The 24,699-nt window shown below is 53.4% G+C and overlaps 1 protein-coding gene across 2 annotated transcripts in view; it reads right to left on the minus strand.

Moving 5' to 3' along the window:
- Nucleotides 1-1,204: 1,204 nt before the first annotated feature.
- naprt (nicotinate phosphoribosyltransferase) overlaps nt 1,205-24,699 on the minus strand; it is a 35,180-nt gene continuing 11,685 nt past the window's right edge. The window contains exons 5-13 of one of the 2 annotated variants that reach the window (XM_070881786.1): nt 18,889-19,004; nt 16,780-16,976; nt 13,430-13,570; nt 13,228-13,312; nt 12,245-12,325; nt 11,539-11,641; nt 10,198-10,355; nt 5,679-5,786; nt 1,205-3,833 (exon numbers count right to left, since the gene is read on the minus strand). In XM_070881786.1, the coding sequence (XP_070737887.1) occupies nt 3,762-3,833; nt 5,679-5,786; nt 10,198-10,355; nt 11,539-11,641; nt 12,245-12,325; nt 13,228-13,312; nt 13,430-13,570; nt 16,780-16,976; nt 18,889-19,004 (1,061 nt within the window). In that variant the 3' untranslated portion in view covers nt 1,205-3,761. Of the gene's footprint in view, nt 3,852-5,678; nt 5,787-10,197; nt 10,356-11,538; nt 11,642-12,244; nt 12,326-13,227; nt 13,313-13,429; nt 13,571-16,779; nt 16,977-18,888; nt 19,005-24,699 lie in introns of both variants that reach the window. The other variant, XM_070881784.1, reaches the window with a different exon arrangement.

Consider the following 24,699-nt stretch of genomic DNA (forward strand, 5'->3'; position numbering starts at 1 on the left):
TACACTCTGTGTAATTCTGTCGCAAATGCATGAACACGGGAGAGTCACTCCGTGGAATACTGTAACAGCCTTCCCAAACGGGCCTGTGGAACTGATTGCCTCTCTCCTATCTCACTCAGCAAGCCTCCGATTTACAACTGACCCTCAGTTCTATGTGAAGGCCCAGCACCTCCAACAGAGGGAATGACAAATAAAACTACAGTACCAAGAGTTGTATGAAATGATTCAATTTTTAGCAAGAGCAGGGACAGCCCTGCCTCCTGACACAGCTCCGTTTTTTATTCGGAAAGTAAGAAAGCAAATGAAAGAATCACACTTCGGTCAATGATCCCACAGTCAGGCTGGAGTGACAATAGAGGCACAGTCGGAGGGAGGGCCAGGGGGAGGTTCGGGGGGAGGCCCGGGGGGTGGGGGGAGGAGGTTCAGGGGAAGGCCTGGGGAGGGGGAGGTTCAGGGGCAGGCCCGGGAGCGGGGGGAGGCCCAGTCACAGGCTCGGGGGGGGCGGCCAGTCACAGGCTCGGGGGGAGGTTCAGGGGGAGGCCCAGTCACAGGCTCGGGGGGGAGGCCCAGTCACAGGCTCGGGGGGAGGCCCAGTCACAGGCTCGGGGGAAGGCCCAGTCACAGACTCGGGGGGAGGGTCAGGGGGCGGCCCAGTCACAGGCTCGGGGGGCGGCCCAGTCACAGGCTCGGGGGGAGGTTTAGGGGGAGGCCCAGTCACAGGCTCGGGGGGAGGTTTAGGTGGAGGCCCAGTCACAGGCTCGGGGGGGCGGCCAGTCACAGGCTCGGGGGGAGGCCCAGTCACAGGCTCGGGGGGCGGCCAGTCACAGGCTCGGGGGGAAGCCCAGTCATAGGCTCGGGGGGAGGCCCAGTCACAGGCTCGGGGGGAAGGTCTAGTCACAGGCTCGGGGGGAGGCCCAGTCACAGGCTCGGGGGGCGGCCAGTCACAGGCTCGGGGGGAAGCCCAGTCATAGGCTCGGGGGGAGGCCCAGTCACAGGCACGGGGGGAAGGCCCAGTCACAGGCTCAGGGGGCGGCCCGGGGGGGGAGGCCCAGTCACAGGCTCGGGGGGAAGCCCAGTCACAGGCTCGGGGGGAAGGCCCAGTCACAGGCTCGGGGGGCGGCCCGAGGGGAGGCCCAGTCACAGGCTCGGGGGGGAGGCCCAGTCACAGGCTCGGGGGGGAAGCCCAGTCACAGGCTCGGGGGGGAAGCCCAGTCACAGGCTCGGGGGGGAGGCCCAGTCACAGGCTCGGGGGGGAAGCCCAGTCACAGGCTCGGGGGGAGGCCCAGTCACAGGCTCGGGGGGAAGGCCCAGTCACAGGCTCGGGGGGAAGGCCCAGTCACAGGCTCGGGGAGGCCCGGGGGGGAGGTTCAGTGGGAGGCCCAGTCACAGGCTCGGGGGGAGGCCCAGTCACAGGCTCGGGGGGAGGCCCAGTCACAGGCTCGGGGGGAAGGCCCAGTCACAGGCTCGGGGGAGGCCCGGGGGGGAGGTTCAGTGGGAGGCCCAGTCACAGGCTCGGGGGGAGGCCCAGTCACAGGCTCGGGGGGAGGCCCAGTCACAGGCTCGGGGGGAAGGCCCAGTCACAGGCTCGGGGAGGCCCGGGGGGGAGGTTCAGTGGGAGGCCCAGTCACAGGCTCGGGGGGAGGCCCAGTCACAGGCTCGGGGGGAGGCCCAGTCACAGGCTCGGGGGGAAGGCCCAGTCACAGGCTCGGGGGAGGCCCGGGGGGGAGGTTCAGTGGGAGGCCCAGTCACAGGCTCGGGGGAAAGGCCCAGTCACAGGCTCAGGGGGAGGCCCAATCACTGGCTCGGGGGGAAGGCCCAGTCACAGGCTCGGGGGGAAGGCCCAGTCACAGGCTCGGGGAGGCCCGGGGGGGAGGTTCAGTGGGAGGCCCAGTCACAGGCTCGGGGGGAGGCCCAGTCACAGGCTCGGGGGGAGGCCCAGTCACAGGCTCGGGGGGAAGGCCCAGTCACAGGCTCGGGGGAGGCCCGGGGGGGAGGTTCAGTGGGAGGCCCAGTCACAGGCTCGGGGGGAGGCCCAGTCACAGGCTCGGGGGGAGGCCCAGTCACAGGCTCGGGGGGAAGGCCCAGTCACAGGCTCGGGGAGGCCCGGGGGGGAGGTTCAGTGGGAGGCCCAGTCACAGGCTCGGGGGGAGGCCCAGTCACAGGCTCGGGGGGAGGCCCAGTCACAGGCTCGGGGGGAAGGCCCAGTCACAGGCTCGGGGGAGGCCCGGGGGGGAGGTTCAGTGGGAGGCCCAGTCACAGGCTCGGGGGAAAGGCCCAGTCACAGGCTCAGGGGGAGGCCCAATCACTGGCTCGGGGGGGTGGCCCAGTCACAGGCTCGGGGGAAGGCCCAGTCACAGGCTCAGGGGAGGCCCAGGGGGAGGTTCAGTGGGAGGCCCAGTCACAGGCTCGGGGGGCGGCCCGGGGGGAGGACCAGTCACAGGCTCGGTGGGAAGCCCAGTCACAGGCTTGGGGGGAGGCCCAGTCAAAGGCTCGGGGGGAAGGCCCAGTCACAGGCTCGGGGGAGGCCCGGGGGGGAGGTTCAGTGGGAGGCCCAGTCACAGGCTTGGGGGAAGGCCCAGTCACAGGCTCGGGGGGAGGCCCAGTCACAGGCTCGGGGGGAGGCCCAGTCATAGGCTCGGGGGGAAGGCCCAGTCACAGGCTCGGGGGAGGCCCGGGGGGGGAGGTTCAGTGGGAGGCCCAGTCACAGGCTCGGGGGGAAGGCCCAGTCCCAGGCTCGGGGGGAGGCCCAATCACAGGCTCGGGGGGTGGCCCAGTCACAGGCTCGGGGGGAAGGCCCAGTCACAGGCTTGGGGGAAGGCCCAGTCGGAGGCTCTGGGGAGGCCCGGGGGGAGGCCCATCACAGGCTCGGGGGGGGAGGCCCAGTCACAGGCTCGGGGTGCGGCCCAGTCACAGGCTCGGGGGGAGGCCCGGGGAGAGGCCCAGTCACAGGCTTGGGGGGAGGCCCAGTCACAGGCTCGAGGGGAGGCCCAGTCACAGGCTCGGGGGGAAGGCCCAGTCACAGGCTTGGGGGAAGGCCCAATCGGAGGCTCGGGGGAGGCCCGGGGGGCGGCCCAGTCACAGGCTCGGGGGGAGTCCAAGTCACAGGCTCGAGGGGGGGCCTCAGGTGAGGGAAAAGTGGGTCTGAGGTGAGGGGAAGGTGAGTCTGGCCTACATTGTAAGGATGATTGCGACCAGTCTCAGAATGTTATCGTGGTCGCGTTTACGCAGCGACCCTGGAGTGTGTGCTGGTACAGAGAAAACGCACAACTGTTACCAACTCTCCAGGATTGCCCTGGAGTCTCCAGGAATTAAAAGCTGATCTTCCAAACACTGCTGCGCTCAACTCCGGGAAATAAAACAGAGGTGTTAAAAAGAAAATGAGTTCTTAAAATATTGAAAAGGCTTTGTGACTGACGGTCAAGAATCATCCAATCAGGTAACGAAGAGCCTGTTCACTTTCCAATTGGCCGTGGGAAGTCTGAGTGTCACAATGATGGACGTGTCGGGCAACCAATGGGGGCAGCGTGTAGGCATCAGGTCATGTGACAAAGATCTCCAGGAATACGTCGAACCAGAGAAGGCGACCCTAGTAGGAAGGAGCTACTTTTGCGGTTCAATATTTTAAAAATAATTAGAAAAAGTTTATCATAAAGCTGTACATTATTCGAGAAGATTGTCGCAGTTCTCAGGGGACTTGGTTTTCGGCTCTGATTCTGCCGCGCTTCTTACTAGCTGTCGACACCTACAGGAAGCTGATTGGCTCAATCGGTGGAGTCAGGGTGCCGAGGGCTGAGGTTGCTCTCCTTTGAGAGGTCATCCAGGAGGTCACGAAGCTTTGGAGAGATTGCAACCTGGAGTTAGAAACAAAGAAAGAACTTGCGTTTATATAGCGCCTTTCACCTCCACCGGACGTCCCGAAGCGCTTCACAGCCAATGAAGTACTTTTTGAATTGTATTCACTGTTGCAATGTAGGAGACGCGGCAGCCAATTATTGCACCACAAGCTCCCAAAAACAGCAACGTGATAATGACCAGATCATCTGTTTTTTTTTAGTGATGTTGCTTAAGGGATAAATATTGCCCCGGACCCCAGGGAAAATTCCCCAGCTCTTCGAATAGTGCCGTGGGATCTTTCACTCCGCCTGAGAGAGCAGACGGGGCCTCGGTTTAACGTCTGTGTCCGAAAGACGGCACCTCCGACAGTGCGGGGCTCCCTCGGCCTGGATTTTTGTCTGTGCAGTGAGACTCAAACCCACAAGTTTCTGACACAGAGGCGAGGGAGCTACTCACTGAGCCACAGGAGTGTCAAAACCAACCAGAAAATGGCATCACAGAACTGTGAGGTCACTTTCCCAGTGCGAGGCGCCAAGCGAGACGGTTCTTTGGGGTTCCACTGAGGTTTGAGGTGGTGAGTGGTGATGGCTGCGTGTACTCAAAATCCTACAAATCCCCTGGGAGGACAGACGCACCGACGTTAGCGTCCTCGACCAGGCCAACATTCCCAGCATTGAAGCACTGACCACACTCGATCAGCTCCGCTGGGCAGGCCACATTGTCCGCATGCCAGACACGAGACTCCCAAAGCAAGCGCTCTATACTCGGAACTCCTTCACAGCATACGAGCCAAAGGTGGGCAGAGGAAACGTTTCAAGGACACCCGCAAAGCCTCCCTGATAAAGTGCAACATCCCCACCGACACCTGGGAGTCCCTGGCTAAAGACCGCCCTAAGTGGAGGGAGTGCATCCGGGAGGTCGCTGAGCACCTCGAGAGCATGCAGAAAACAAGCGCAGGCAGCGGAAGGAGCGTGCGGCAAACCAGTCCCACCCACCCCTTCCCTCAACGACTATCTGTCCCACCTGTGACAGGGACTGTGGCTCTCGTATTGGACTGTTCAGTTAACTAAGGATTCATTTTTAGAGTGGAAGCAAGTCTTCCTCGTTTCCGAGGGACTGTATGATGATGATGACGAGTCCATCACTGCTCCGAACCCGGCATCACCTCCCCCAAAGTGACATCGTTCTTTTGTCAGTGAGTGCCGCCTGGCCATGAACTCATTGAATGGCGGTGCAGGCTCGAAGGGCCGAATGGCCTACTCCTGCACCTATTTTCTACGTTTCTATGGACTGTAAGGGCCATCACAGCCCAGCCTGCTCCCGTACTCCTCCAACATCGACACACGGACACACGGCAGCGCTGTCTGGGATACAGGCCAGGAGCCTGGACCCACTATCCTCCCTCTCTCTCTCTCTCTCTCTCTCTCTCTCTCGAGTCCAGCCAACTGTAGAATCCATCTGACCATCCTCCTCGGCCACAGCCTCCCTCCGCTCCCTCTTCCCGAGCGGCAGACCCCGGCGAGGAGGCTCTGGAAGCCAATCCCGCCCACCATCTTGTATCGGCACCACTTCCTGACGAATTTCCGCCGTTCCGGGTGGGAAGATGGTCGGCTGGATTCTAACGAGGCCTCATTTCTGATGCAGTGAACAAGTTCCCTCCTCGCTACTACCAGCCCAAAACCGGCCCGGAGTTAAAATCGGGACCGTGGTAGTCTTTCCCTTCTGCGCTATCGGAGCCCATGGAAAGGAAGTGGCGAGAATCAGATTCACCGTCGTGGGGAATCCTTCATTAAACTAACATTCAACATAGAACTTACATTCGGGACATTCCTTTGCTCTCATACCTGGTACGGGACTGGCTCCTGAAGATGCTTGTGCTGTGGATGGAGGTTGGTCAGAGAGTTCTGGGCATGGCTCCTGATCTCCGATGTGGTACAAGGGCCTTGGCAGAGCTGGAACCCCCAAATACACAGTTAGAAATGATGGGGCTACTCACACACACTCTACCTGAGGTCTACTCCATCCCTCTCCTCTCACCGATCGTCCTCTGGCGAACCCAATCCCCAGATCCATCATCGGATGGGAGGGCAGGACATCCAGGCTTCTCCCCGGTCAACCCACAGGGGGCAGAATTCAGGGGGTTCAGAAAGGCCCGGGAGTAGAGTGAAATGAATTACTGTTCTGGTAACATTGTTAGGGCAATGTTGGGGGAGCCTTACTCTGGATCTAACCTGTGCTATAGGTGATATAGCTGCCCATGGTCCTGCAAAGGGAGCTTTATGTTGTATCTAATCTGTCGTACACCTGATCTAGCAGCAGTGTCAGAATCGGCCAATGTGGCTCGAGAGGAGTGCCTCCATTTCACTTCCAGGAACCTCGGTCACTGGTCTCTGGTCTCCGGTATCCCGCCTGCAAGTCCGTGCGGTTCTCTTCATGCCAAGTCCACCAAATCCTGGGTCCGTTCACCCCACTAGGCCTAGCTCTGTCGCTGTGGGGCATTATAGAGGGAGCTTCACCCTGTACATCGAACCTGTGCTCTACCTGCCCGGAGGAGACATTGATGGGACCGTGTAGAGTGTCTTACCCATGTTATAACTGGCCTGATTATTCACTGTGAAATGTAGAGGGAGCTTCACAATGCTCTCACAACTCAAATCACCTGCTCTTTTGATGGCAACACCTCTAGTCCTTCTGCATTTCACGATATTCCTATCCCATTTTCTCCTCTAACCTCAAATAGACCTCTCACAGGTCCTCCAGTTGCCTTCAAGTAGTTCAGATTCCTTTTTTTGGCACCAAACACTTCCTTTCTCCTCCACAACTTTTAACTCTCTGTAACGCCCCAAGATTGTAGATGGTTCCAATATCTGGAGGGGCTCCACGAACACCTCCCACACTCCTCGACAGGATGCAAGAGAAAGCTTTCAGCTTCTCGAAGACTCTTCTCTCACCTCAAGCGTCCAATCTCTCCCTTCAAGTCACACACACCAGCCTGACTTGAACAGATACTGGCCGTTCCTTCATCGTCATGGGGTCAAAATCCTGGATCTCCCCACCTGAACAGCACTGTGGGAACACCTTCGCCACACGGACTGCAGCGGTTCAAGAAGGCAGCTCACCACCACCTTCTCAAGGGGAACTCGGGATGGAAAGTAAATATTGGTATTGCCAGTGACACAAACATCCCAAGAATGAATTTTTTTAAACTTCTCATCTGTTGCGACTTTAATCTATATTACTCAGGCTGTGCTTCTCTAAACTTCCTTCCTCATTCCAGTCAAGCTCCTAACACAACATCTTACAAGCACTTTCTCCTCAGTCTCTCAAAGTCATGACTCATCGCTCCACCTCCTCATTCTTTCCCAGGATCTCGCAACCATGGAGCTCCTCCCGTCTCTCATTTTCCCTCCCTGCAACAATCTTCAGGCTCGTGAACCTGAAGCTCGGTGTCGCCTAAGCATTGTTCCCTAGTTTACTTTAACTTCTCTTTGACTCGTCTGAATCTTGGCGAGGTCCTGCAGTACAGACCTCGGCCCCTCACAGTCGTTCCTCTGTTAAAGCTACGCCTGTCTGATGCTATACCCGCCCTGGCGGCCGACATTTATCTTTACCTTGCCTTTCTCTCAATAGGGCTCGATTAGGAAAGTGATGCTACAGAGTCTTGGTCAGACCCCATCGGGAGCACTGTGTTAGGTTTTGGCCGCCGACCCTCAGGAAGGTTATATTGGTCAACAGGCCGGGGCCATTGGAGGGAGGAGCGTGCGGTGGCCCGGCCCGTAAATCGGCACGTCCCAGCCTGCAAGACCATCAACAGGCCGGGGCCATTGGAGGGAGGAGCGTGCGGTGGCCCGGCCTGGAAATCGGCACGGTCCCGGCCTGCAAGACCATCAACAGGCCGGGGCCATTGGAGGGAGCAGCGTGCGGTGGCATACCACTGCAGGGAGCAGCACGTGCTGCTGCAGGAGGGCGACGGCTACGAAGCCAGGTCGCTGATTGCAGTGCGGGCAGGCACAGCAAGAGGGGCGAAGGAGCGACAAGAGTCCATAGAGGGAGATGACCCGGGCCCAGGAGAGGCGTGAATCTGGGGCCCAGAAGAGGTGAAGGCCCAGGGGCAGCATGGGCCAGCCCACACTGCTATATCTGTGCGCGCTCGGTCAGTGCAGCAGAGCTGGTCTTCAGTTAGTTTTGGGTAATCCTCGCCACTGGACCGAGACCTAGCTCTGTCAAGCCCGTGTGGTGGCTGGTGTGCAACGGTCACCACACGTTAAAAAAATCCACACACAGTCATCTTCCACCCTTCACGATGTAGTTCAGGATCTGGAATATTAGGTTCTTCATTGAAACACCTGTGAACTCATCCCTTTTTGGCGTGGAAGCAAGTCACCCTCGCTTGGAGGGACTGCCTATGATTATGATGATTGGCTTGGAGGGGTGCACTGCAGATTCACCAGAATGATACTGGGGTTAAAAGGGTTAATTTACGAGGACAGGTTGCATGAACTTGGCTCGTGTATAAAAGATTAAAGGGGAACCTAATTGAGGTGTTTACAATGATTAAAGGATTCGATAGAGTGGATAGAGAGAATCTATTTCCTCTGGTGGGGGGTGTCTAGAACAAGGGGCCGTTCAGGGGTGATATCAGGAAGCACTTGTTCACGTAAAGATTAGTGGAAATTTGTAACTCTCTCCCCCCCAAAAAGCTATTGAGGCTGAGGGTCCGTTGCAGCTCTCAGGATTAAGATGGATAGATTTTTGTTGGATAAGGTGTATCAAGGGATACGGAGCAAAGGTGGGGAAATGGAGCTGAGGTACAGATCGGCCATGATAAGAACATAAGAAATAGGAGTAGGTCATTCGGCCCCTTGAACCTGCTCCACCATTCAATACGATCATTGGCTGATCAGCGACCTCAACTCCACTTTCCTGCCCGATCCCTTGATTCCCCTAGACTCCAAAAATCTATCGATCTCAGCCTTGAATATACTCAACGACTGAGCATCCACAGCCCTTCTCTGCAGAGAATTCTAAAGATTCACAAGAGAGAAGAAATTCCTCCTCATCTCGGTCTTAAATGAACGACCCCTTATCCTGAGACTGTGCCCCCTGGTTCTAGACTCACCAGCCAGGGGAAACAACCTCTCATCATCTACCCTGTCAATCCCCCTCAGAATATTATGGGGCACAAATCCCGGCCTGCCCGAGGTCCGTACGGAGTGTGTACGGACCCGGGAAGGCATCGTAAAAGTCGGTTTTCAGCCGGGCGGGCGATGCACATGCGCCGAAAACCGGCTTTTCCGATCTGTCAAGCTCCAACTTGACAGACCCTCTGTATCCCCACAGCCAGGACGTTTGTACGGGCAAGATTGTGGCATTTACCCATATCTTGCCCAGCAAATGTCCTGAAAACTCTTGCACCTGATAAAAGCAGGCGCATAGCCTACTGTTACAGGCGTTGAGAGTTTTAAAACATACAGAAACATATAAAAGTAAAAATTTAAAAAACACATTTTAATGTTAAAATCCCTGCCCACTAAGGTAAGTTTATTTTTAACCCTAATTATAAAACTTTTTAAAAATCGGAAAAATATATTTTTTTCTAAGACATTTATTAACTTTAATTTCAATTAATTTTAATTACGTGAGGTGAGTTTTTTTATTTTTTATGATGGTGTTTAGTGTTTGTTTTTTCTCATTAATAGCAATGAGTACTCATAGATACAGAGTTCCCATTGCTATTAATGAGAAAGCTGTGGAATACAGTACCTGATTGGCTGAGCAGTCACACGTGACTGCACCCTCCGCGTGGGAACCTGGAGGACGGGAGTGCGCTTCGCGGCGTGGGAAGAGAAGGCCTCCCCACCGGAATCCCACGCTCCTCCCAGACCACCAGGTAAATTCATAAAAATTCTCTGGTCAGAGGCATTCGTTCGAAAGAAGCCTCCGACCAGAATTTCAGGGCCATTATATTTCAATAGATCACCTCTCATTCTTCTATACGCCAGAGAGTGTAGGCCCAACCTGCTCAATCAATGATCTGATTGAATGGCAGAACAGGCTCAGGGGGCTGAACGGCCTTCTCCTGTTCCAATGTTTCTGTTACCCTGAATTCTCTAGGAATTAAAGATTAATCTCCTGGTCACCGCTACCAGTAACTCCCGGGAGAAAAATGTGCTTTTTTTTCCCCATTTAATTTGAACATTTTATTAGTTACGAAAATCTTGGAGATGGTGGATAAAGACGGTCTGATGGGGCGGGGTTTGTTGGAGGTCGGAGGTCAGGTGTTGAAAGCTCCAGGAACGCGGCTGACCCGAGAGTTGGCAACCCTTGACGGAATGTGGTGAGCTCGAGGTAGCAGCCACTCACCTGGCCTTGTTTGTAGTAAACCCGGTGAAGTACCTCCACCCTGGCTGCTGTCACTCGCAGACACACCCCTTTCCTGCTCAGAACGTGACACTCAACCTCTTCACCCACTCTTGGTGCAGATTCATCATCGAGCATCAGGAGATCGAGATAGGGACTTCCTGGGGGAGGAGGGTAGGGGCGGGAGAGTGGGAGCAATACAGTCATTATTTGAGTTCAACTTGTTCTCATTCCAACTCATTGACCTTAAGCACCTTACAGCTAGCAGAGGGGGACACCTTCGCCTCTGAGTCAGAAGGTTGTGGGTTCAAGTCCCACTCCAGAGACTTGAGCACATAAATCTAGGCTGGCACTCCGGTGTAGTGCTGAGGGAGTGCTGCATTGTCGGAGGTGCCGTCTTTCAGATGAGACATTAAACCGTCTGCCCTTTCAGGTGGACATAAAAGGTCCCATGGCACTATTTCGAAGAAGAACGGGGAGTTATCCCCAGTGTCCTGGCCAATATTTATCCCTCAATCAACATAACAAAAACAGATGATCTGGTCATTATCACTAATATGTCCTTACTATACAGTATAAATGCACATGAGGCCCATACTAGAGAGAAGGTCACTCTGTGACCAGTAACCTTTATTAGCCAGCACTGAAGTGGAGAAGATGGGTGGAGCTTCCCCTTTTATACCTGAAAGTCCAGCTTAGGAGTGTCTCCCACAAGTTCACCACCTAGTGGTCAGTGTTCTCATGGTGTACAACTTAGGTCAGTTTATACATGGATTACAATGAAATAGAATACATGACAATCACATTCCTTTTTGTGTGCAAATTGGCTGCCGCGTTTCCCACCTTGCAACAGTGACTACACTTCAAAAAATACTTCATTGGCTGTGAAGCGTTTTGGGACATTCTGAGGTTGTGAAAGGAGCGACTTAAATGCAAGCGTTTCCCACATGTCATACAAGTGTACTCTCAGCGGAGATTACCAGGTAGCAATCGGGAACATTGCGTGACTATTCCCGCCCGACCCCGGCCACTCCCAGCTAGCCCAGCACCATAGTTCCCGCTTGTCCCTATGTAATGTATGCACCAGTGAGCATGCTCACAGGTTTGAGCAGCTGTTGAGTTGGGAGAGGCTTAGCCAGTCACAAGACTCAATAAAACCCCAGCCAGTTGGGTTCAATGAATGCACGATGAGGCAGGTGTTGTGAGCCTGGTGGATGAACTGGTAATGTGTCGTGTGATTGTTAAACTTTTGCTAATAAACCAACTGGTTCTTAATAGCAATGTGTTGTTATGAATTCTAAAGCAAAGAGCCCATGAAGCAAATACATTACAGCCGTCTCTCACCATCAGAGCCATACAGTCTGTAGACGGTTTTCTTTCCCGGGAGCGTCATCTTCTCCTTGTCCTCGGTCAGTTTGATCCGGGGCTTCCCACAGATCTGTGTCAGCTGCAGAGTAAGATGTGTTTCAGTCAGTCAGACCTTGGCGGGAAGCAGGAGCCCCGCATTCCCCAATTCGCAGAGAGTAAGAGTTGAGCTTAATAGAGAACCGCATCCAATGACCACCTCCCGGTACCAACAAGTGAGGCTGGTCAGTGAGAGCTCGGCCGGGAGGCTGAGAGGGAACGTTGCCTATCATCCTCCCTATCTCTGTAACCCCTTCCAGCCCTACAACCCTCCCTATCTCTGTAATCTCCTCCGGCCCTACAACCCTCCCTATCTCTGTAACCTCCTCCGGCCCTACAACCCTCTCTATCTCTGTAACCTCCTCCAGCCCTACAACCCTCCCTATCTCTGTAACCTCCTCCGGCCCTACAACCCTCCCTATCTTTGTAACTCCCTCCAGCCCTACAACCCTCCCTATCTCTGTAACTCCCTCCAGCCCTAAAACCCTCCCTATCTCTATAGCCTCCTCCAGCCCTACGACCCTCCCTATCTCTGTAGCCTCCTCCAGCCTTACACTCCTCCGTTCCTCTGCCAAAGCTCGGGTCGGCAGTGCCAGTCACTCCCCGCTCCGTGTACCCTGTCCCCGCCCGTTCCCCCTCACTGTACCTTGTACACACAGCCCAAGGACGGCTGCAAGGTGCATGTGACCAGGTGTGTCCCCACGCCGATCGAATTAACTTCATTCCGCTGGGAAACAGGAAATAGATAATCAGTGACCGACGGTTAGAGTGAGGGAGGGGGAGGGGCAGGAGGGTTAGAGTGAGGGAGGGGGAGGTTTAGAGTGAGGGAGGGGGAGGGTTAGAGTGAGGGAGGGAGAGGGTTAGAGTGAGGGAGGGGGAGGGGCAGGAGGGTTAGAGGTGCAGAGGAGGGGGGTTAGAGTGAGGGGAGGGGGTGAGTTAGAGTGAGAGGGGGGGGGCCAGAGGGCTAGAGTGAGGGAGGGGGAGGGGAAGGAGGGTTAGAGTGAGGGAGGGGGAGGGGCAGGAGGGTTAGAGTGAGGGAGGGGGAGGGTTAGAGTGGGGAGGGGGAGGAAGGTAAGGGGCGGAGGGGGAGTAGAGTTAGAGTGGGGGAGGGGAGGAGGGTTAGAGCGGGGTGTGTGGGAGAGGGTTAGAGTAGGGGGGGGGAGGAGGGTTAGAGTGGGGGGGAGGGGGAGGATGGTTAGAGTGGGGGGGAGGAGGGTTTGAGTGGGGGGGAGGAGGGTTGGAGTGGGGGGCAGGGGAGGAGGGTTAGAGTGGGGGGAGGGGGAGGAGGGTTAGAGTGGGGGGGAGGGGGAGGAGGGTTAGAGTGGGGGGGGGAGGAGAGGAGGGTTAGAGTGGGGGGGGAGGGGAGGAGGGTTAGAGTGGGGGGGGAGGGGAGGAGGGTTAGAGTGGGGGGGAGGGGAGGAGGGTTAGAGTGGGGGGGAGGGGAGGAGGGTTAGAATGGGGGGGGGAGGGGAGGAGGGTTAGAGTGGGGGGGGAGGAGGGTTAGAGTGGGGGGGGAGGAGGATTAGAGTGGGGGGGAGGGAGTAGGGTTAGAGTGGGGGAGGGGAGGAGGGTTAGAGTGGGGGAGAGGGTGAGGAGGGTTAGAGTGGGGGGAGGGTCTGTCCCTCTCACCTGGCTCTGGAGGTTGATAAGATCTTTTTCAGTGATGCCGTTGCTTATGATAATGGGTACATGTGAAAGCCAGGACACTCCAAATCTGAGGGAGGGGGAAAAAAAATCAGTTACTCCTCAACCAGATCTTTACACCCAGCGGGGGAGCGGGGGGGGAGACATTTGGAAAAAGCAGAACGGGAAAACTGGCGGCCAGACTTACTCTTCGGCGCAGGTTTGCAGCATGCGGCGGACCTTTAGGGACTGCTGGACCAGGTCGCCGCTGTCCAGACGCAGCCCGCCGGCTCTGTACCCCAGCTGGTGCAGCGACAGGGACACGGCACAGAAGTTGGGCACTCCGCTCCTGCGGGGAAGACAGGACGACAGTGTGAGGACCCTCCCGAGCTCTCCCCTCTCACACACTGCTACACCAACCCAGGCCCAAGGAGGGATCCTCGGCAGTCCTGTCCGTCCAGGAGTCAGCACCACCCTCAGGAGCACACTTGGTGGCCGGCACTCTGGACGTACCCATCCCCGAAACCGATGAAGCCATCAGTACCATCACCAGTTTTACACCCCCCCCCCCCGCACAGACTCAGGATCCATCTCCTCGGGCCCTGGGCTGTACAAGAAGAGGTGCACTGGGTTAAATAGTCAGCAACGTATCAGGCTAGATTATTATAGTGTAGAAACATAGAATCTTACAGCACAGAAGGAGGCCATTCGGCCCATCCTGTCTGTCCCGGCTCTCCAATTAGTCCCACTCCCCTGCTCTTTCCCCATAGCCCTGTAAATTTTTTCTTTTCAAGTATTTATACAATTCTTAGAACATAAGAAATAGGAACAGGAGTAGGCCATATGGCCCCTCGAGCCTGCTCCGCCATTCAATACGATCATGGCTGATCCGACCATGGGGGACTCAGGTCCAGTTCCCTGCCCGCCCTCCATATTTAAAAAAGGAGGCAGACAAAAAGTTGGAAACTATAGACCAGTTAGCCTAACATCTGTGGTTGGGAAAATGTTGGAGTCCATTATTAAAGAAGCAGTAGCCGGACATTTGGAAAAGCAAAATTTGGTCAGGATGTCATCATGGATTTATGAAAGGGAAGACATGTTTGACAAATTTGCTGGAGTTCTTTGAGGATGTAACGAACAGGGTGGATAAATGGGAACCAGTGGATGTGGTGTATTTGGACTTCCAGAAGGCATTTGACAAAGTGTCACATAAAAGGTTACTGTACAAGATAAAAGTTCACAGGGTTGGGGGTAATATATTAGCATGGATAGAGGATTGGCTAACGAACAGAAAACAGAGAGTCGGGATAAATGATTCATTCTTTGGTTGACAACCAGTAACCAGTGGGGTGCTGCAGGGATCAGTGCTGGGACCCCAACTATTTACAATTTATATTAATGTCTCGGAGGAAGGGACTGAGTGTAACGTAGCCAAGTTTGCTGACGATACAAGATGGAAGGAAAAGCAATGTGTGAGGAGGACACAAAAAATCTGCAAAAGGACATAGCCAGGCTAAGTGAGTGGGTAAAAATTTGGCAGATGGAGTATAATGTTGGAAAGTGTGAGATCATGCACTTTGGCAGAAAAAAATCAAAGAGCAAGTTATTATTTAAATGGAGAAAGATTGCAAAGTGCTGCAGTACAGCGGGACCTGGGGGTACTTGTGCATGAAACACAAAAGGATAGTATGCAGGTACAGCAAGTGATCAGGAAGGCCAATGGAATCTTGGCCTTTATTGCAAAGGGGATGGAGTATAAAAGCAGGGAAATCTTGCTACAGTTGTACAGGGTATTGGTGAGGCCACACCTGGAATACTGCGTGCAGTTTTGGTTTCCATATTTACGAAAGGATATACTTGCTTTGGAGGCAGTTCAGAGAAGGTTCACTAGGTTGATTCTGGGGATGAGGGGTTTGACTTATGAGGAAAGGTTGAGTAGGTTGGGCCTCTACTCATTGGAATTCAGAAGAATGAGAGGTGATCTTATCGAAACGTATAAGATTATGAGGGGGCTTGACAAGGTGGATGCAGAGAGGATGTTTCCACTGCTGGGGGAGACTAGAACTAGAGGGCATCATCTTAGAATAAGGGGCCGCCCATTTAAAACTGAGATGAGGAGAAATTTCTTCTCTGAGGGTTGTAAATCTGTGGAATTTGCTGCCTCAGAGAGCTGTGGAAGCTGGGTCATTGAATAAATTTAAGACAGAAATAGACAGTTTCTTAAACGACAAGTGGATAAGGGGTTATGGGGAGCGGGCAGGGAAGTGGAGCTGAGTCCATGATCAGATCAGCCACGATCTTACTGAATGGTGGAGCAGGCTCGAGGGGCCGCATGGCCTGCTCCTATTTCTTATGTTCTTATAACCCCTTATTCCTTTATTGGTTTTAAAAAGTTATTGAATCTGCTCCCACCGCCCTTTCAGGCAGCAACTCACTGCGTAAAAACATTTCTCCTCAGCTCCACTCTGGCACTTACTAGATTTAATATAAATGTTTTTAAATGGTAATGGGGAAAATAATGAGCAGGATGACTGACAAGTCTCTGGGACCTGATGGTTTCCACCAAAGGAAGTAGATGAGGAGGTAGGTGATGATTTAGTCATGGTCTTCCAAAACCCTCTTTGTTCAGGAATTGTCCCCTCGGATTGGAAAACTGCCAATGTCACGTCATTATTTAAGAAGGGTGACCCAGGAAATTATAAGCCTATTAGTCAAAAGTCTGTTGTGGGGAAGTTACTGGCATCTGTTACCACATAGTGTTTACAGCACAGGAACAGGAGCTGGTCTATGCCTGTGTTTAACGCAATAGCCTCCTCCCACCCATCTTCATCTCACCCTATCTGTACATTCTTCGATTTATTTCAGCTATGGCTCAGTGGGCACTCGCCCATTCTAGTCCCTCTCGAAAGCCTTGAGCACAATAATCCAGGCTGACACTCCAGTGCCGTGCTGAAGGAATGCCGCACTGTTGGAGGTGCCGTCTTTCGGATGAGACGTTAAACCGGGGCCCCGTCTGCTCTCTCAGGTGGACGTAAAAGGTCCCACGGCACTGTTTCGAAGAAGAGCAGGGGCGTTATCCCCAGTGTCCTGGCCAGTCCCTCAATCAACATAACAAAAACAGATTATCTGCTCATTATCACATTGCCGTTTGTGGGAGCTTGCTGTGCGCAAGTTGGCTGCCGCGTTTCCCACATTACAACAGTGACTACACTCCAAAAAGCACTTCATTGGCTGTAAAGCACTTTGAGACGTCCGGCGGTCATGAAAGCCGCTATATAAATCAAAGTCCCTCTTTCTCCCTCAGTTTAACATCTCATCCGAAAGAAGGCACCTCCGACAGTGCAGCACTCCGTCAGTACTACACTGGAATCAAGCGCCTGGAGCTACAGCCACAACCTCCTGGCTCAGAGGCGAGAGTGCCACGCAGTGAGCCACGGCTGATGAGCTGCCCGGTTGCTGTTTGAGGGAGAGGGCTGTGTGAACATTGCTGAGTTTGTCTGCGTTGCAACAGGTTTTCCCTAACTTTAAAAAAAAAACCTGCAAGCACAAACTCTCTACCTCATCACACTGTAGGTGTCGACCAACGCGATGAAGTTCCTCGGGTACGCCGCGGCGTAGGAAGTGAAGGCTGCCAACTCAGAGGAATTGATCTGATCCTGAGGCACCTGCAGAAGCCGACAGACCCGAGCTAGCCACTCTTTACACAGACAGACAAAATCCACGGCTGGCTGTCCCTCAGACGCAGGCTTCAGGGTCTGGCAGGGATTGGGGGAAAAAAATAAAGTGCCGTAAGTTTGGACCTTCCATGGCCTAGAAATTGGTCCATTTTTTTAAGAATGTGATTTAAAAAAAAAAAATCAAGTAGACGTGACCATGAAGCTGTCAAATTATCATTAAAAAAATGTGTTTCTTTAGGGAAGGAAACATGCCGTCCTTACCCAGGCCGGGCCTATATGTGACTCTAGTCCCTCACCCAACGTGGTTGACAATTAACTGCCCCCTGAACATCCAGCGTGAGCTGCTCCAAGTGTGCGACGGCTTCGAGATAGGCGACTGGGTGACGTCATCAGGACCCAAGTCGCTGTTTGGAGTGTGGGCAGGGGCATCGGCGGGGCCCTGGTAAAAGCAGAGGAGCGGCAAGGGATCGTGGCTGAGATTCGGTGAGAGATCGTGGCGGAGGTGCGGCGAATGTTTTGCGGTGGAGGAACAGCGAGAGATCGTGGCGGAGGTGCGGCGAATGTTTTGCGGTGGAGGAGCGGTGCGAGATCGTGGCGGAGGTGCGGCGAATGTTTTGCGGTGGAGGAGCGGTGCGAGATCGTGGCGGAGGTGCGGCGAATGTTTTGCAGTGGAGGAACGGCGAGAGATCGTGGCGGAGGTGCGGCGAATGTTTTGCAGTGGAGGAACGGCGAGAGATCGTGGCGGAGGTGCGGCGAATGTTTTGCAGTGGAGGAACGGCGAGAGATCGTGGCGGAGGTGCGGCGAATGTTTTGTGGCGGAGGAACGGCGAGAGATCGTGGCGGAGGAGCAGCGAATGTTTTGCGGTGGAGGAGCGGAGGAGCGGTGCGAGATCGTGGCGGAGGTGCGGCGAATGTTTTGTGGCGGAGGAACGGCGAGAGATCGTGGCGAGAGATCGTGGCGGAGGTGCGGCGAATGTTTTGCGGCGGAGGAGCGGCGAGAGATCGTGGCGGAGGTGCGGCGAATGTTTTGTGGCGGAGGAACGGCGAGAGATCGTGGCGAGAGATCGTGGCGGAGGTGCGGCGAATGTTTTGCGGTGGAGGAGCGGCAAGAGATCGTGGCGGAGGTGCGGCGAATGTTTTGCGGTGGAGGAGCGGCAAGAGATCGTGGCGGAGGTGCGGCGAATGTTTTGGGGCGGAGGAACGGCGAGAGATCGTGGCGGAGGTGCGGCGAATGTTTTGGGGCGGAGGAACGGCGAGAGATCGTGGCGGAGGTGCGGCGAATGTTTTGGGGCGGAGGAACGGCGAGAGATCGTGGCGAGAGATCGTGGCGGAGGAGCGGCGAATGTTTTGGGGCGGAGGAGCGGCGAGAGATCGTGGCGGAGGAGCAGCGAATGTTTTGCGGTGGAGGAGCGGCGAGAGATCGTGGCGGAGGAGCAGCGAATGAGGGTACGGGGCCCAGAAGAGCCGAGGGCCCAGGGGCAGCAGGGGCCGGCCCACACTGCGATATGTGGGCGCACTAGGTCCGTGCAGCAGAGCAGGTCTCCAGTCGTCCTGGTTAACCCTTGCCACTGGATAAAGGCCTAGCTCTGTCAAGCCCGTGTGGTGGCTGATGTGCAACAGTTACCACATGTTAAAAAAAATCCACACACAGGCATCTTCCACCCCCTCAATGGGAGTTCAGGACTGGAATATCGGGTCCTTCATTGAAACACCCGTGAACCCATGTCGAAGCAAATCATCCATGTTCGAGGGACCGCCTGTGATGATGAAGTGGCCTAGTGAGCTACTCAGTTACCACCCCTTCCCACAGAGAACGAGGGAGAGGCAGTGAATGCCGGACTCCCCAGCGACGCCCACATCCCAAGAATGAACATTAAAAAGGTATTTTCCATTTCTTATAACTATCTTGAGCAACTCCTCAGAAGGTCAGCTCTCCAACGCCTCAGGATAAAAGACACGCAGATAATCAGAGGAGGAGGAAAGCACTTACCTGACCCTCGACCTCTGACACTGATGTGAAGGAAGTGATGTAAGAATGCGCAATGGATCCAAACAGTGGAATCCCATACAGCTTCCCGGCCAGAACGTTACTGGTTGCATCGAACCCTAGCGGAGAAAAGGTACAAGAGAAAGAAAACACACACACACACACACACACATACATTTCTAAAAGTGATTTTCCAATTTTCTCCGCTGAAGACATTGTTGGTTCCTTGCTTAGATATTGCGGCGAGGACAGCGAACGCTCTCCATTTTAGTTTTTGGCCGAGGCATCATTCTTCACAGTGAGAAGCAACAGGCTGTTTTACCATGGAAGTCCATCAAAACTGAGCCCAATTCTGTACACACCTGACAAGCATTTACTTCACAACGGGATTAGACAAAGTCAACATGGATTTATGAAAGGAAAATCATGTTTGCAAACCTACTGGAGTTTTTTTGAGGGTGTAACTGATAGAATAGATAAGGGAGAACCAGTGGATGTAGTGTATTTGGATTTTCAGAAGGCCTTTGATAAAGTCCCACAGAAGAGGTTAGTGTGCAAAATTAAAGCACTTGGGACTGGGGGTAATGTATTGGCATGGATTGAAAATTGGTTAACTGACAGGAAACAGAGAGTAGGAATAAACGGGACTTTTTCGGGGTGGTGGGCAGTGACTAGTGGGGTACCACAGGGATTTGTGCTTGGGCCCCAGCTATTCACAATATATTATATAATAAATATATATATAAATGATTTGGATGAGGGAACCAAATGTAATATTTCCAAGTTTGCTGACGACACAAAACTAGGTGGGATTGTGAGTTGTGAGGAGGATGCAAAGATACTGCAAGGTGATTTAGATAGGTTGAGTGAGAGGGCAAACACATGGCAGATGTAGTATAATGTGGATAAATGTGAAGTTATTCACTTTGGTAGGAAAAACATAAGGACAAAGTATTATTTAAATGGTGCTGGCTTGGGAAGTGTCGATGTACAGAGGGACCTGGGTGTCCTTGTACACCAGTCATTGAAAGCAAACATGCAGGTGCAGCAAGCAGTTAGGAAGGCAAATGGTATGTTGGCCTTCATTGCAAGAGGATTTGAGTACAGGAGCAAGGATGTCTTACTACAGTTATACAGGGCCTTGGTGAGACCGCACCTGGAGTCTCGTGTGCTGTTTTGGTCTCCTTACCCAAGAAAGGATATACTTGCCATAGAGGGAGTGCAGCGAAGGTTCACCAGACTGATTCCTGGGATGGCAGGACTGTTGTATGAGGAGAGATTGGGTCGACTGGGCCTGTATTCACTAGAGTTTACAAGAATGAGAGGGGATCTCATTGAAACGTATAAAATTCTGACTGGGTTGGATAGACTGGATGCGGGGAGGATGTTTCCCCTGGCTGGGAAGTCTAGAATAAGGGGTCACAGTCTCAGGATACTGGGTAGGAAATTTAGGACCGAGATGAGGAGAAATGTTTTCACTCAGAGGGTGGTGAACCTGTGGAATTCTCTATCACAGAAGGCTGTGGAGGCCAAGTCACTGAATATATTTAAGAGGGAGATAGATAGATTTCTAGACACAAAAGGCATCGAGGGGTATGGGGAAAAAGCAGGAATATGGTGTTGAGATAGAGGACTAGCCATGATCATATTGAATGGCGGTGCAGACTCGAAGGGTGAATGGCCTGCTACTGCTCCTATTTTCTATGTTTCTAACCCCTTAAGTATTTTCTTCACCCTAGCGCGTGGGGCACCCTTGGGGCAACTAAAGCACCCTTTGCCAATATGCCAGGTGAGAACGTCCTGTTTATCAAATCCAGCGGGACAGAGGGGGGGGGGGGAGACTCGCATCCAGACCAAGTGACCACTGACTTAGAGGTGGTATTCCCACCTCCGAGTCGGACAGGTTGGGTTTGGGTCATACTCCCGATTCTCCCGGTGGATCTAGCATCCGAAAGACGGCACCTCTGGCAGTGCAGCACTCCCTCAGCACTGCACTGGAGTGTCAGCCTAGATTTTTGTGATCAAGTCCCTGGAGTGGGACTTGAACCCACAACCTGACTCAGAGGCGAGGGTGCTGCCCACTGAGTCACGGCCAACATCTAGCATTGCAGTTGGGGGGATTGCCATCTGGATTAGGATGGGATTGGGGTTAGTGTTAGGATTTATGTTGGTATTGAGACTAGGACCGAGGTTGGAATTAGATTTTAGGATGGATTTGGGAATTAGTTTGGGACTGTCAATTGTCAACCTTGGGATTGTAGATAGTATTGGAATTTGGGTGAGGATTGGAATTTAGAATAGGATTGGAGTTGCAGCTGGGAATGAATTAGACAGGATTAGGATTTAGGGTGGATTTGGGGTTGGTATTGGGACTAGAATTGGCATTAACATAGAATCATAGAAATTTACAGCACGGAAGGAGGCCATTTCGGCCCATCGTGTCCACGCTGGCCGACCAAGAGCTATCCAGCCTAATCCCACTTTCCAGCACTAGGTCCGTAGCCCTGTAGGTCACGGCTCTTTAAGTGCACATCCAAGTACTCAATGTGGTGAGGGTTTCTGCCTCTACCACCCTTTCAGGCAGTGAGTTCCAGACCCCCACCACCCTCTGGGTGAAGAAATTTCCCCTCATATCTCCTCTATACCTCCCCCCAATTACTTTAAATCTATGCCCCCTGGTTGTTGACCACTCTGCCAAGGGAAACAGGTCCTTCCCATCCACTCTATCCAGGCCCCTCATAATTTTACACACCTCAATCAGGTATCCCCTCAGCCTCCTCTGTTCCAAAGAAAACAGACCCAGCATCTCCAACCTTTCCTCGTAGCCAACATTTTCCAATCCAGACAACATTCTTGTAAATCTCCTCTGCACCCTTTCCAGTGCAATCACATTTTTCCTGTAATGTGGTGACCAGAACTGCACGCAGTACTCCAACTGTGGCCTAACCAGTGTTTTATATAGTTCTAGCATAACCTCCTTGCTCTTGTATTCCATGCCTCGACTAATAAAGGCAAGTATTCCATATGTCTTCTTAACCACCTTATCTACCTGGCCTGCTACCTTCAGGGATCTGTGGACCTGCACTCCAAGGTCCCTCTGTTCCTCTACACTTCTCAGTATTGTACCATTTAATGTGTATTCCCTTGCCTTGTTAGACCTCCCCAAATGCATTACCTCACACTTATCCGGATTGAATTCCATTTGCCACTGTTCTGCCCACCTGACCAGTACATTGATATCTTCCTGCAGTCCGCAGCTTTCTTCTTCATTATCAACCACACAGCCAATTTTAGTGTCATCTGCAAACTTCTTAATCATATCCCCAACATTCAAGTCCAAGTCATTGATATATACCACAAAAATGAGGTTGGGTTTGGGTTGTTACCATGATAGGGGTTGGATTTGGAATTAGGTTTGTGGTTGGACCATCACTTTGGCCTCCGCTACAAACACCAATGACTCCATCCCTGTCCCCGGCTGAATAGGACTATTTACAACTTTAGCATCTATTCGACCCCAAACTGAACTCTGACCCCATGGGACTCCCTACCTTCAGGTCCAAAACATCAGATGCCTCTGCTCCTGCCACAGCCCATCTGCCACTGGAACCTTCATCCATGCCTTTGCACCTTCAGATTTGACAATTCTAACGCCCTCATGACTGGCCTCCATAAACCTCACCTCATCCAAAACTCTGCTGTCCGCATCCTGACCCGCACAAAAACCGGTTTTCCTATCACCCTTGTCGATCAACATTGGCTCCCGGTTCCACAACATTTAAAATTTAAAATTCTCATTTTTGTGTTTAAATCCTTCCATGGCCTTGCACTATCTCTGTAACCTCCTCCAGCTCTACAACCCTCCCTATCTCTGTAACCTCCCCCAGCTCTACAACTCTCCCTATCTCTGTAACCTCCTCAAGCTCGACAACCCGCCCCATCTCTGTAACCTCCTCCAGCCCTACAACTCTCCCCATCTCTGTAACCTCCTCCAGCCCTACAACTCTCCCCATCTCTGTAACCTCCTCCAGCTCTACAACCCTCCCTATCTCTGTAACCCCTCCAGCCCTACAACCCTCTGAGATCCCTGTAACCTCCTCCAGCCCTACAACCCTCCCTATCTCTGTAACCTCCTGCAGCCCTACAACCCTCCCTATCTCTGTAACCTCCTCCAGCCCTACAACCCTCCCTATCTCAATAACCGCCCTCCAGCCCTACAGCCCTCCCTATCTCTGTAACCTCCTGCAGCCCTACAACCCTCCCTATCTCTATAACCCACCTCCAGCCCTACAACCCTCCCTATCTCTGTAACCTCCTCCAGCCCTACAACACTCCCTTTCTCTGTAACCTCCTCCAGCACTACAACCCTCCCTATCTCTGTAACCCCCTCTAGCCTTACAATCCTCCCTATCTCTGTAACCTCCTCCAGCCCTATAACCCTCCCTATCTCTGTAACCTCCTCCAGTCCTACAACCCTCCCTATCTCTGTAACCTCCTCCAGCCCTACAATCTTTCGAGACCTCTGTAACCTCCTACAGCCCTACAATCCTCCCTATCTCTGTAACCTCCTCCAGCCCTATAACCCTCCCTATCTCTGTAACCTCCTCCAGTCCTACAACCCTCCGTATCTCTGTAACCTCCTCCAGCCCTACAACCCTCCCTATCTCTGTAACCTCCTCCAGCCCTACAATCCTCCGAGAACTCTGTAACCTCCTCCAGCCCTACAACCCTCCCTATCTCTGTAACCTCCTCCAGCCCTATAACCCTCCCTATCTCTGTAACCTCCTCCGGCCCTATAACACTCCCTATCTCTGTAACCACCTCCAGCCTTACAACACTCCCTATCTCTGTAACCCCCTCCCGCCCTACAACCCTCCCTATCTCTGCAACCTCCTCCAGCCCTACAACCCTCCCTATCTCTGTAACCTCCTCCAGCCCTACAACCCTCCCTATCTCTGTAACCTCCAGCCCTACAACCCTCCCTATCTCTGTAACCTCCTCCAGCCCTATAACACTCCCTTTCTCTGTAACCTCCTCCAGCCCTACAATCCTCTCTATCTCTGTAACCTCCTTCAGCCCTATAACACTCCCTTTCTCTGTAACCTCCTCCAGCCCTACAATCCTCTCTATCTCTGTAACCTCCTTCAGCCCTATAACACTCCCTTTCTCTGTAACCTCCTCCAGCCCTACAATCCTCTCTATCTCTGTAACCTCCTTCAGCCCTATAACACTCCCTATCTCTGTAACCCTCTCCAGCCCTACAACCCTCTGAGATTCCTGTAACCTTCTCCAGCCCGACAACTCTCCCTTTCTCTGTAACTGCCTCCAGCCCTACAATCCTCCCTATCTCTGTAACCTCCTCCAGCCCTATAACCCTCCCTAACTCTGTAACCTCTTCCAGTCCTACAACCCTCCCTATCTCTGCAACCTCCTCCAGCCATACAATCCTCCCTATCTCTGTAACCTCCTCCAGCCCTATAACACTCCCTTTCTCTGTAACCTCCTCCAGCCCTATAACCCTCCCTATCTCTGTAACCTCCTCCAGCCATACAATCCTCCCTATCTCTGTAACCTCCTCCAGCCCTACAATCCTCCCTATCTCTGTAACCTCCTCCAGCCCTATAACACTCCCTATCTCTGTAACCTCCTCCAGCCCTATAACACTCCCTATCTCTGTAACCTCCAGCCCTACAACCCTCCCGATCTCTGTAACCCCCTCCTGCCCTACAACACTCCCTATCTCTGTAACCTCCAGCCCTACAATCCTCCCTATCTCTGTAACCTCCTCCAGCCCTATAACCCTCCCTATCTCTG

This window comes from Pristiophorus japonicus, chromosome 5 (assembly GCF_044704955.1).
Source record: "Pristiophorus japonicus isolate sPriJap1 chromosome 5, sPriJap1.hap1, whole genome shotgun sequence".
NCBI classification, from domain to species: Eukaryota; Metazoa; Chordata; class Chondrichthyes; family Pristiophoridae; genus Pristiophorus; species Pristiophorus japonicus.